The sequence below is a fragment of the Caloenas nicobarica genome, chromosome Z, assembly GCF_036013445.1.
Source record: "Caloenas nicobarica isolate bCalNic1 chromosome Z, bCalNic1.hap1, whole genome shotgun sequence".
Taxonomy (NCBI): domain Eukaryota; kingdom Metazoa; phylum Chordata; class Aves; order Columbiformes; family Columbidae; genus Caloenas; species Caloenas nicobarica.
This window is the reverse complement of record NC_088284.1, coordinates 45,074,154-45,086,345: the sequence shown is the minus strand read 5'-3', so window position 1 is coordinate 45,086,345 and position 12,192 is coordinate 45,074,154. Positions and strand designations below refer to the sequence as shown.

The 12,192-nt window shown below is 43.2% G+C and overlaps 1 protein-coding gene across 4 annotated transcripts in view; it reads left to right on the top strand.

The window, feature by feature from the left end:
- Positions 1–12,192, top strand: part of ABCA1 (ATP binding cassette subfamily A member 1) — a 98,045-nt gene that overhangs the window by 51,611 nt on the left and 34,242 nt on the right. For all 4 annotated transcript variants that reach the window (XM_065656707.1, XM_065656705.1, XM_065656706.1 and 1 more), the window contains exons 8-9: positions 7,193–7,279; positions 11,721–11,961. In XM_065656707.1, the coding sequence (XP_065512779.1) occupies positions 7,193–7,279; positions 11,721–11,961 (328 nt within the window). The remainder of the gene's footprint in view (positions 1–7,192; positions 7,280–11,720; positions 11,962–12,192) is intronic.

Here is a 12,192-nt window from a genome sequence, read left to right as displayed (position 1 = left end):
GCTGGGGCTATTTAGCCTGGAGAAAAGGAGGCTGAGGAGAGACTTCATTGCTCTCTGCAACTACTTGAAAGGAGGTTGTAGCATGGAGAGTGTTGGTCTCTTCTCCCAGGTAATAAGCAATAGGACTAGAGGAAACGGCCTCAAGTAGCACCAGGGGAGGTTCAGATTGGATATTAGGAAAAATTTCTTCACGGAAAGGGTTGTCAGACATTGGAACAGGCTGCCCAGGGTAGTGGTTGAGTCACCATCCCTGGAGGTAATAAAAATGCCTGTAGATGTGGCACTTAGGGACATGGTTTAGTGGTGGATTTGGCAGTGTTAGGTTAACGATTGGATTAAATGATCTTAAGGGTCTTTCTGAACCCTAAACAGTTCTATGATTCTATGTTAGATAAACCTGTGCTGAGTACTGTAACCATCATCCTCTGCCTTTAGCATGGGACCACCAGGTGCTGAAGTTTCTAGCCAATGGCAAGCCACAACCTTTGGGCAAAGATCAGTCAAATTTTAAAGCCCTGTTTCAAAGAATGGCCAACTGAATTGGTTTTGGAGCAAGAATTCATTGAACTTGAGGAAAATACAGTATTTAGGAAGCAACTGGAGACTAGAGCAAACTTAGCTGTTTATCTAGGAAACCCCAGTGATGCTTTGTTACAGGTCCCAAATATCTGGTAAAATACGAAAGTTTGAGGAAGTTAGTGCTGGGAATAACAGTACAAAGAAGAGACCACAGGACCTACTCTGTTCCCCACTGAAACAAACACTCTATTGTCTGCTGTGGAAGAAATAAACACTTTGACTGTGTGAGTTTCCAGATTCGATGAGCCTTTCAGGACTGAAATTCATGTACCGCTTGCTTGGCTTTGTCTCCAGTCAAAGAAGGTCATTATCAAGCACGGGAATCATATTACTTTTCTGTGCAGTACATAGTGGTCAGTTACTTCTCTCCATGGCTCATCTTCTGTTTTCCATGTGTCTTCCATCTGCTTTTTTTCCTTTCTGCTGGAAGAGCAAAATAATCATAAGTGTGAAGAGTTGAGGTAACAGGACTAAAATTGTCCTCGTAACAAAGATGGGCTCTTTGAAAAGGAATGACTATAAAAAATTTCTTGTGTTCAGTTAGATTTCTATGCATGCATTTACTTTAAATTGTTTAGAGATGCTAGAATTTTGGGGACCGAGCAGGATGAAAATAGCCAGATAGAGCACAGCTCAGTATTGCTTTTTCTCAGCCCTCTGGAGAGTCAGTCTTGCTTTTCTCATTTATGGGAGTCCCTGCAATTTCCACTCAGTACCTACTTCTGTCAGCTGTGTTGACACGTCTGTATTGTTGATGAAATAAAGCAATCCTAAGTTACTCTGTGCCGCTTGGCACCAGCAAAGTAGGTTCAGACATAATGTGTAATTTTGGGGAACTTCTCAGAAGCTGGCTCATGGTCTTAGCTTCAAAAGAAAAAATCTCAAGTCCAGAAGCCAGCAGTTCTAAACCTGCTCTGTGTTGTACACTGTCTTGTAAAGGTCTACAGTTTTCCTCAAAAAAATGTCACTGGCTATCCTGTAGTAAAGCTGGTATAATGTGCCAGTGAGTGAAATAAAAACCGACTGGCTTCAATGCAGCCAGGCAGAATAAATAAATTAGGATCAAGACCAACACATTTGAAACTTAGTGTCTTTAAAGGCTAAAGAAGGGCCTTGACCTGCAGTAACATCTTGGAACAAAGAAGGAACTTTCTGTTCATGAACAAAGAAGGCTCTTGACGTAGCTTATCATTAAAGGCACTGTGGGTCAAATCTTGAACATGCGCACTAAAGACAGCATGCACTGTATCTACTACAGAGCCTGTAAACCAATGCCAAAAGTTTGCTCAGAGACTTATTTTTACTTTTTTTTGCTTAATTCCCATAAGGTACTTTACAGCATGGCATTTCAGTAAGTAAAAGTAAGGGCCAAATGAAATGCAGGTACTACAGAAATTCAGAGGCTGGTTTTTGACTCATGTAATAGGAACTGGGCTCTACTGGTTGCACCATTCTGTGCTTTTTGGAGAGACAGCACCTTAATATGATTAGGTCAATACAACTGTGGTGAAAGGTACTTGCAACTGTGTGCAAGGACTGTGTAAATTCAACACCAAGAGCTTGAAAAGTAAAACAAGAGTTTTTGCTACTTGGTTGTCTGGGCAATACAGTTACTATAGTTTCTTGAACTATTTTAATCCAGAAGACTCAGGCCAGCATCTACCTGCTTGTTCCTGCCCCTGTGCATTCCTGCTTATTGTTCCCTCTGCAAGACGATGCAGTAAATTACATCACAGAATTGATCTGGATTAAAAGTGACTGGCCTGATTGTATGCTTACACAAACAGTTGTGCTGAAACATAAAGGAGAGGGTGCAAGATTGAGAACCCAGTTATCAGGGTGTGTATGTGTGTGGGCTGAGACCCTGACATCAACATCTGTTTCTGCCGGCTTAAAGTGTGTATGCATTTGCCGCATGAGGGAAACTATAAATGTTCTAGGTAGCTCACAACAAAACAGTAATTATTAGAAAAATATGGACAGAGCACAGTTTTAAAAAGGAAATTAAATTGTGTGCATGGTGAAATGCATAAGCTCTAAATGTCACAGCACTGTTAAGGAAGGTTTTTTTAAAAAGAAAGGCAAAAAATAAATGCTTTTCTTTACATACCCACTCATCAGTTCTGTCCAGAATAGCATTACGCAAGGTGCAGTAGTACAGTTAAGATGAAGGATTTCTAATTAAAATTTACCACTGGGATTTCTAGCTTGGACACTTAGCCTTTGTATGAGTTCAATTTAGCCTACTCTGTAGGATGAGAAAACAGAGCCAAGCACACAGAGGTATGGTAGGGAGGTTAAACTATGTCTTCTTATTCTTTCTAATGTAAGAACCTGTTGAGGGCCAGCTGTTCAGATCAGCAGAATATCTGGGAATGATCACAGGGTGCCAAGGCAGAGGGTCAGTTTTCCTTCTTGACTGTACTCACTCCACTAGAAGCAAGAAATGTTTCAGAAAGTGAAATTCCCTTTTGCAGTACCCCCATCTTAATCTTCATCTGTACTCTGAAGCCTTTTGGCCAACAATAAGTACTATGGGGCATAGCATATCTTGTACAAGCCCTTTGTGGATGCATCCTTTCTTCTTGAGCTTTGCCTTGCACTGGGTGTAGTCACTGAGGTTGCAAGGCAGGAGAAGCTGGTTTTGAAACAACAGCAAAACAATGCCTCTAACTGCATGCACGTATTTCCGTTTTGGCTTTCTGCCAGTGCTAGGCCAGCAGTTGTCCCATGGAAGAACTAGACAGTTGAGAAAAGTTACAGGTACCCCTGGTTAGCAAACGTAATGGCAGTAAGTCAAGTCAGATTTCCCACTGGACTGGTGGTGTGATGAGTGGGTACTGTCTTTAATCATAAAAATACCTGTCTGTGTGACAGCTCCCCAGGTTTGAAAATGATTTGGAGGGAAGGTTAAATGACAAAGACAATTTGAATCGGTCCAGTGGACTTTAATCTCTGCAGCACTGTCTAGGAAGGGCTTTGCCACACCCACTTCCAATGGCGTGGGTCTGTAATAAGCCATAAAGATGTTATGACTTGTGTATTGTAGTGGTCCTTAAAGGACTGTGAGTGAACACATGAAAATCTGTGTTTTCTCCCTTTGTAATATGGGTGGTGTTTTGTCATATGATTAGCATGAACTAAGCATTGAATAATAAATGCATTCCGGTTGAAAAATGGCTTTAGAAAAGGTCTCTTAATGTAAATACATGCTGCAACTGATGTTTCGGCTTTCCTTGCTCTTTTGAGTGTTTTCAGTTGAGCAAAATGATACCATGCTTTTAAGCAGTTGTGCTTTGGGACTTCCAGGAAACAAAAGCAGAAGCTTAAAGCACATGATTTTTCTGCAAAGTTCAGTGTAAAGTTTCTGCTAAGATCAGTATAAAGTTGCAATGACTAGTTCAAAGCAAACATGGCAGAGTAGTCTCATTAAGCAGAAACACCTGCATGCTGCAGACAATGGCTGAATTTTGTTCTGAGCTCCCAACACTTCAAAACACATGCATTCTCCTGCACTTTAAAGAAACAGAGTTGTCCATCCCTTCTAGCAGGGGCTGACAGGTGGACTTACTCAAGGGTTGGCTTGACTACACTGAACTTCAGTCATCTCAAGTATTTGTCTCTATTTTGAGTCTTGTAGCATGGACATACAAGCACACAGCATCCACTCAGTGCAGTCTGTACCTCAAGAGTATTACGATGTTGGCTGCTCCAAAAGACGAGTCTAGATGAAGGCACAGTAATTGTACAGGGCAGCGCTGTTCAAAACCTGCTAGAACTTTGTCTTTCCACAGTGTTCCTAGAAAGGACAGGTGATGTTTTGTAGCATTTTTTTTGGTAGCATTTCACTGGAAAATCTGTCATTGCCCCCTACCAACAAGATGTAGTGCAGACAGTGACTAGAGACACTCTTGCAGTGGGACCAATCTTACTGGAGCTGCCCTGAATCTAGAGGACTCTTAGGAATGTAATTAACTACTTAATGAGCCACTGCAATGAGTTATTTTCCAGGGAAATTCATGACATGCCCATCTGTACAAAGAAGACTGGCCACTTGCGACTGTTTTTTGGGGTTTGGGTTTTTGTTTTTTTGTTTTGTCATTGTCTCTGGAGATATGACTTGAGAGAGGCTCCCTGAGTGGGATTTAGGGTGTAAAGAAAGCAAAACTCCCTCCATAGCAGTGGCATTATTACAAATTCTTGTGAGAAATAGAGTGCTGTGAATTTGATAGGGAAGAATGGTCAGGGTGGCGGGCTGTGAAAGGGTAGGTGGGTTCTCCTCATATTTCAGGGTGAGGTTTGCAAGCTCCTTGAATCACTTAAGACTGGCATACTGGGTCAGACCAAAGTTCTATTCAGCTCAGTGTCCTGAGTGCTAGGACAAACACATGGTAACATTTCCTCAATGTAATGTTCTGTTCTTCGGTAGCTTGCAACTCAGTCTTTCTCAGCTGCTGCTGGGATCTTGGTGTTTAATAGCACTTGCTAAGCCTTTTCCCTTTAATGAATTATTTTAAGCCCACATTAACTTCCAGTACCTTCAGCATTGCATAGTATCTACTGAATTTGTGCGTTTTGACAAAGTCGTGTGTGCAGTAGCTCCTTTGGTTTGTTTTAAGCTGATCTTTTCACTGGAAGCCCTCTATTCCTGTATGGTGGGGTGCAGTGTGCAATCATCCTGTGTTCCCATTCTCCTTCCCACTTTTCATTCTACAGACCTCTGTCATAGCCTCTGTCATTATAGGTCGCATTGGAAGAACTGTAGTCTATTGTTCTTCCTTCAGAAGCCATTCTTGTCTTGAATCACACTTCTGGCCTTTTTCTGTACTTGTGTTCCTTCAGAGATGAAAGACCCACATAGTACTTGAGAATGGGGATTGCACTGTGAATTTATATTGATGTTGGTCTGTCTTATCACTGTAATAATATCTCCCTTTCTGAGTAGCAGTTGGTAGTTCAGAGCCACGAAAGGGTATATTAAGGTAGAACTGTCTTCTCCCTATGTCCTTTGCACTGAATTTTGGCTGGCACTTTATAACAGTGTGTCAGCATGGGGGCGTTTGACTAATCCTTTTTAAGTGGCTTTTGACTCTTCACTGTTCTGAACCAATTAGCATCATCAGAAAACTGTTCCTCATCCACCCTGTTGATGCATCACTTCTGAGTACAGTGAACAACGCAGATCTGTTTAGAGCTCAAAGTATATGGAGCTGAACAAGCGCATGTACTGTTATGCATGAACCAAGGACTTTCTACCTCATCTTGTTGCTAAAGTTGTAGTGCAGATGTGTACCTTTGGTATGCTGACTGCATTTCTTTAAATATGTCTTGAAGGTCTTTGTGGGGAGCTTGAATTGCATTATTTTTAGCCCTAATGAAATGTTTTGATTTATCTGAACCTTAAGGGCTGTGCCTATTAGAAATCCATAGAGGTTAGAGAGATTCTCCCTGAATTTGCAACTGGCTTTGGAGCAGGCACTACTTGTGTGCTCAGAAAAACATAGCTGGGTCTTAAATGCCCCAGCAGATCAGTGGAACAATGCCCATTTACACCAGCTGGCACTGACCAGATCTTATCACCCTCTAGCAAATCAACTAGAACAAGTGAAAGCCTCCAGACTTTGCTTCTAGAAATTACCCTGGGAATGATGTGAAAACAAAAAGCCTCAGCCCAGAAAATGTGTTCCAAAATCAAGGGACTTGGCTGTTCCCTTGTGTGTCACAATGCTGTAACTTTAGCATGCTTTCAAATGCTGCAACGTGTAGCTGCTAATGTGAAATCTTAGGAAATTATTTTAATCTTCATTCTCGTGAAAGAGGGGTTGTGTCCAAATGTTTCCCATGCAAGATAATCCAGATATATCAACAGAAGGGAAAAAGAATGCCACAAACCAAAACCCAGGTCCACCAGTTACATGTAGAGCAACTGGAAACAAAAAATTGTCTTCAGTGTGACTCTGTGCTAGAGCAAAGAGTTTCCTGAAAGCTGTGCCTTCCGCTTCTGGAAACCTGTCAGTCTTTCTCTTGTGGTGATAGTGAGTGTCAGCTGTTTCATGGAAGCCGGTTGTTTTAAAATATGCCCTAGGTTTAGATTAAAAAAAAATCAGTGTCATGGGATGTACACTACAGCAGGAGTTCTCTGTATCTAAGCTGGTATCTGTGGAGTCCCACTGAAAGCTTGGGTCTACCAACTGGTCTTTTCCTCCCTTGTAGACTTTACGTCCCCTTCTTGGCACTGGCTTGCAGGATTTCAGGTCTGTCCACATGCTGTCCTGTAGGCTGAGCTTGTTTTGTGACCTGGAATGCAAGCCATCCTTTGTACTGTAAGTGTATGTGCATGTATTTAGCATTTCATTGGGATGGTTCTTGTTATGGCATTTGTATAACTAACCTGTGAGGAAGGAAAGGGATGTCCCTGTTGGATTGTGGGGCACTGAACCCCCAGGATATTTTAAGTTTAAGGTTGCACAGAAAGCCAGCTCTGTCTTCCCCATCAAGCACTTTACTGTGTAAACAGTCCTTACTATGTTTTTTTAATAAGAATATTTACAAGAGTTATATTTTTGTTTGTGCCTTGCAGTGACTTGAAGTTTCCTTTTCTCTCTTCCTGTAGAGACAACTTTCTTTCAATTCCTCCTTGTGGGATCTGTCAGAAACTGTGGAAGTTTTGAGAGAGAGCCTTGGGAACCTTATTAAAGAGGTAAGGAGCACCTTTGTGTCAGGAGAACACATCGCTGTGGTTGCTGTCTTAGCCTGCAGTTGAGTACAAGAAGCATGAGTCTGCATGGTGCAATTCAAAGTCAAATCCCCGGCTTGTTTTCAAACTTCCCCCCATCCTACAGCTGTTCTCCCTGTGTCAGTAGAGGCAGCACACACTTTGCAACCCCTTGACACTTGCAGTTACAAACACTATAGGAGTTTATCAGATGTGTGGCTGAAGTTTGGGTCCTCATGGCAGAGTTAAGATGTTTTCTGTGCGGTTTGCCCTCTCAGCAGTAGCACAACTACTGAGCTTGCGATACATCTGCTGCCTAGCAGTGCCTTGCAAACAATGTGGAGGTTTGCCTCCTAGTCTTTTCACTCAGTTGCCAACCATGTCAGGATTGCTACTTGGTTGTATCTGCGGGTCTCTGGGTGCAGTGAGGGTATGGCAGGTGGAAGAGAAGTTGTGGGTCTTCTGATCTAAGTTAGTTGCTATAGGCTACCATTTGCTCTTTGACTAACTTTTTGGGTCAGAGCTAGTTTTCCGGTCCTTGTGGGGCACTTAGTGCAATGGCATCACAGCAATGGCTAGGAAAGGCTCTGGCAGAACATAAATAGTGATTTACAGATGCAAAGTGACATTATAGAGACTGCAAGTATTTGTTTTTGCAGGTGAAATGATGGATTAAGAAAAAATCCCTGAGAGTCAAAAGTTCAAAACTATTGTGTTTGGAGGGTTTTTTTGAGCCAGAAACTTATCTCACTTGCTTTTTGGCTGGCTCTGACTTTAAAGTGCTGCTACTAGGCAAAAATGTTCTCTCCCTGAAGCAGAAATTGCAGCCATCTAAACTAAACAATGCTGCTGCCTCCTCTGGCCTTTGCTGGGCTTCTGTCTTTGCATCGGAGTGGGAGCTCAGTGCTGTGAACGGCAGTAACCTCTGCGGGCAGCAGCAGTGTGGGTCACTCCAGGTTAGCGTGTGCTCCACTCCCACGAGGGGCGGCTGCTGGGAGCCTGCACCATGCTAGCCAACAATTCCTGGCACGCATCCCTCCCCGAGTCCCACAGCCTGCTGCCGGGTCCCATTTACAGTAAAATTAAGGTGATTCCAGGATCAGCTTCAGTTAAGACGATGGCAGAGCTCTTGCTTCTAGCAGAGAGGCTGCCATTCAGAGTTTGATTACAGCTGTTTCCTGTTACGTCACTTAAGCTTGCCTTTTTTTCATGTCTGGGATAAAAATAATTGAAACCATGTGATACTCAGTTTGCTGATGTGGCTGAAAACGTCCCAGGGTAATGTGCCTTTTGCTTGGCAGCTGTTTTGGGTAGGACTACCTTTTATTCTGCCCTATTGCTGTGCAAACAAAGGCAGCTTTTTCCTCTGCATACAGCATGAGCTGCTCCAGATGGCTTGACCGAAAGTTACTTCTTATTGTCTGGCAGGCTGATTTCTATGTAAAAAGGAGGGACTTGCTCCCTTGTTTTGAAGGGCAGCAGCTTGAGGGGGTGGAGAGAACTATTGTTTGTGCTATGTCTAGGAGCCTTTCTAGTAAGGAATTTTAATTAGAGAATGGTCTGAACAAAATATTTGTCTCTGAATATGGAGATTGATTTGATCTGTATCCCTGGGCTCTTTAAATCAACCTGGGATGGCAGATTACTAACACCAAGAGCAAGGGCAACTGTTAAACACTTAGAGAGCCAAGTCTGATGTCTGGGAGAAGAAATAGCTCAGTAACCCTTCACACATGAAATACTTGCTTCTGGTATTGTGAACAGAGCAGCTCTGTATGTCAATGTAAGTTGCTGTTGCCAAAGAGGAAACAAAGCTAGCTCAAACTGTTTTAAAACCATGTGTAAAAAAAAAAAAAAGTGTTTGCTAATGCAGTCTCTCTGCAGGATGGTTAACAACTCATACATTCATGGGAATTAGCTGCACTTCCCACTTGTGTACCTTTGCTAGTGTTAGGAAGTTTATAATACTTTAGCTACAGCATTTGACTTTTTGCTGAGAAAAAAAATCAGTTATTTTACCTAAGGTACCAGAAACTCCCCAAGGGGTGCCTTTGAATTGGACACTCAAACTGTCACACCAGAAATGCAGCCTTGGCCTTTTAGGTGAAGAATCATAAAATCCAAAAATCCACATGGGCATATGTAACCAACAAAAGCTGTTGTGTGGCATTTTTTTTCATTCATGTCCCATCATGCCGGTGTCTGGTCAGTCACCCTAAACCTCTGGAGCCAGATGGAGTGGCACCAGGGTGCAGACAAAGACAGTAGTGAGGAAATGAAAGTGCACTTGAAGCTGTCACTCTGGACACATGTACTGAATCTCCAGGCTTTAGTTGTTCTCACAGCTGTCTTCCATCATATCAGTGTGTCATGTGTTTTCAGGCAGCTAAAAATAGAGGCTCCTTGTGTATGTGACACATAGGAGCTGTTGTGTAGCATCAAGAATTTTCGTCCAGATGTTGGCACATCTAAAGCGTACACAATGCTACCGATGAACACAAAAGGGTCACGTTTGTCTCCCAGTGTGAGGCCATAGACTCTGGGCGTGCTTTTCTTGGTTGAATTTGGATTGAGTTGTTCCAGCACACCATCACTTTGTGGTTTTTTGTTGGCTGACTTTGCCAGCTGTCCTAGACTTTGATTATCTGAGTTGTATTTAAACAAAGGTGACAAAACCAATACACAGTGGGCCAGACTGGCAGATGGTCTTTGACTGGCTGTTATTGTCTCTGAAAACAGGGCAGTTAGGCCACAGCATCTAAAGTTGCTTCTGAGATTCAGCTGATGAGCACAACAGGAACATCCAAGTTAATTTCACCTGGTATTTCAGTAGCAGTTAATCAATGAGATGAAATGCTAGAAAAAAATTTTAAAAGGGATAGAGAACCATCTATAAGATAGATGTTACCATGACACAATATAAAACAGTGGATTGTCCCCCTTTTCAATATGGAATACAGATCTAGGCCCTTCCTCTCTGAAAAGGGGTAGCAGAACTGGAAAAAGTTCAGAGAAGGGCAGTTAGGATATTTAGAAGTGGAATGGCTTTCACACAAGGAATATAGGAGGCTGGGACTTGTCAGCTTGGAAAAGAGGTAAGTTGGTGATATGACAGGGGTCTATAGAGTTGAATGGCCCAGGAAAAAAGACTGGAATTGAATGTTCATTGTGTCTTCCAGTGCGAAAAACATGGCACCAAATGCAGCTAACCATAGCAAAGTTGAGGAGAAGGGGAGAGAAGGTTCTTTCCAGTGATGTGTCAGTTGGTAAATACTTGTGGATTTCCAAAACTCTAGCTTACAATGGAAGAAATTCATTGGGGATTAGGAAGTAGAAGTTCCCTGAGCTGAAAATACATGGAAGCTGGAAAGTTACTTGGAAGTAGCCTACATTCTTGCCCTTTACTTATTTTTTCCTAACATCCACTTATTTTCCCAATCACAGAGGTTACTGAGATAAACAGACTTAGTCTGTATGGACACATCTCTGCTGATGTTCCTATATCTCCAGACAGGGAGTCTGAGAGCAATGCTCAAGTGTAGCATGAAACCAATGCTCATGGAGGTGCATTGCTTTTTCTGTTACAGTGAGTTTGGCTGTGCCTCTGAGTACTTGCAACATTGTAGTGTCTCAGGCTGAGCACCAGTGTTTTTGTTCATGATGTTCAGGTAGATGTTCATGCCAGACAAATGAGTCTGGAGGTACCAATCATCCCAGACAGTTGTGTGTAATCACCTCAAGCCTCGTGTCAGGCTGTCTGGGCAGCAGAAGGCTCCTTGCTGTGGCTGGCTGCGTGTACAGCACATGCTGTGATCAGGTTCCAGGCTGTAACTGGGCTTGTTTTCAAGGGTTTTCTGGGAATGCTGTTTACAATGGGTCAGGGAGGTGATGGGGCAGGGACAAGCAGTACCAGTCTAGGAGGTCAAACTGGCTGCATGGTGTAAATCTGTGAGGGCTTGTTGACCTTGGTGGTACTGTGCCAGGTGACACTGCTGGGATCTGCAGCTCATCCAGCCTGTGTCCCATGAGCTGCACTCAGTTTGTATTGTTCCTTACTCCCTGTTCTGACTCAATTCACCCCACCTAGCATGAGGGGGCTCCGCTAGAATTTGGGCAGTGTGCAACCAGGGGAAGTGGCTTCCATGTGAGAGAGCAGGAACCACCCACAGCACTGGAGGAGAAAACTTAAAGAGTAAAGGGCTTGGCGAGGGCACATTCCTTGTGCGTGCACAGAAGAGATTTCCCACTCTGTTCCACTGTGGCAGGGGGAAATGTGCTTTCCCTGGTCTTTACCGTTGATGTTGTATTCAATGGGATTCTCATATCTTTAAAAACAAATGTGTGATTTGAAGGAGAGTGGCAAGATCTTCTCCTTTGGCTAATCCTGTTCCTATCGCTGCTTCCACTCTCCCACCTCCTCCTCCAGTTGCTGAGCATGAAGAGCTGGAGCGACATGAGGCAAGAAGTGATGTTCCTGACCAACGTGAATGGCTCAAATTCCTCTACGCAGATCTACCAGGCTGTGTCACGCATCGTGTGCGGCCATCCTGAAGGTGGAGGGCTCAAAATTAAATCCCTCAACTGGTATGAGGATAACAATTACAAAGCACTGTTTGGAGGCAACAGCACTGAAGACGATGTAACTAACTTCTATGATAACTCCACAAGTAAGTGTAACTCTGGTATGGCCTAAGGTCCCATGGTTGTCATCGCTAGTGTTTCCCAAACTTCCATGGATGAAAGCAGATGGTCCTGAGGGACTGCATACTTTCTGCTCTTTCAGAAAGGCATGCACGTGCTGCCTCCTGCATATCCAGTGAGGATATCAACATGCAAAGGATTCTCAAGGGCCTTGTGTAGAGTCCATGGAAGGCTGTGGACTGGATCTTCGTCAGGGG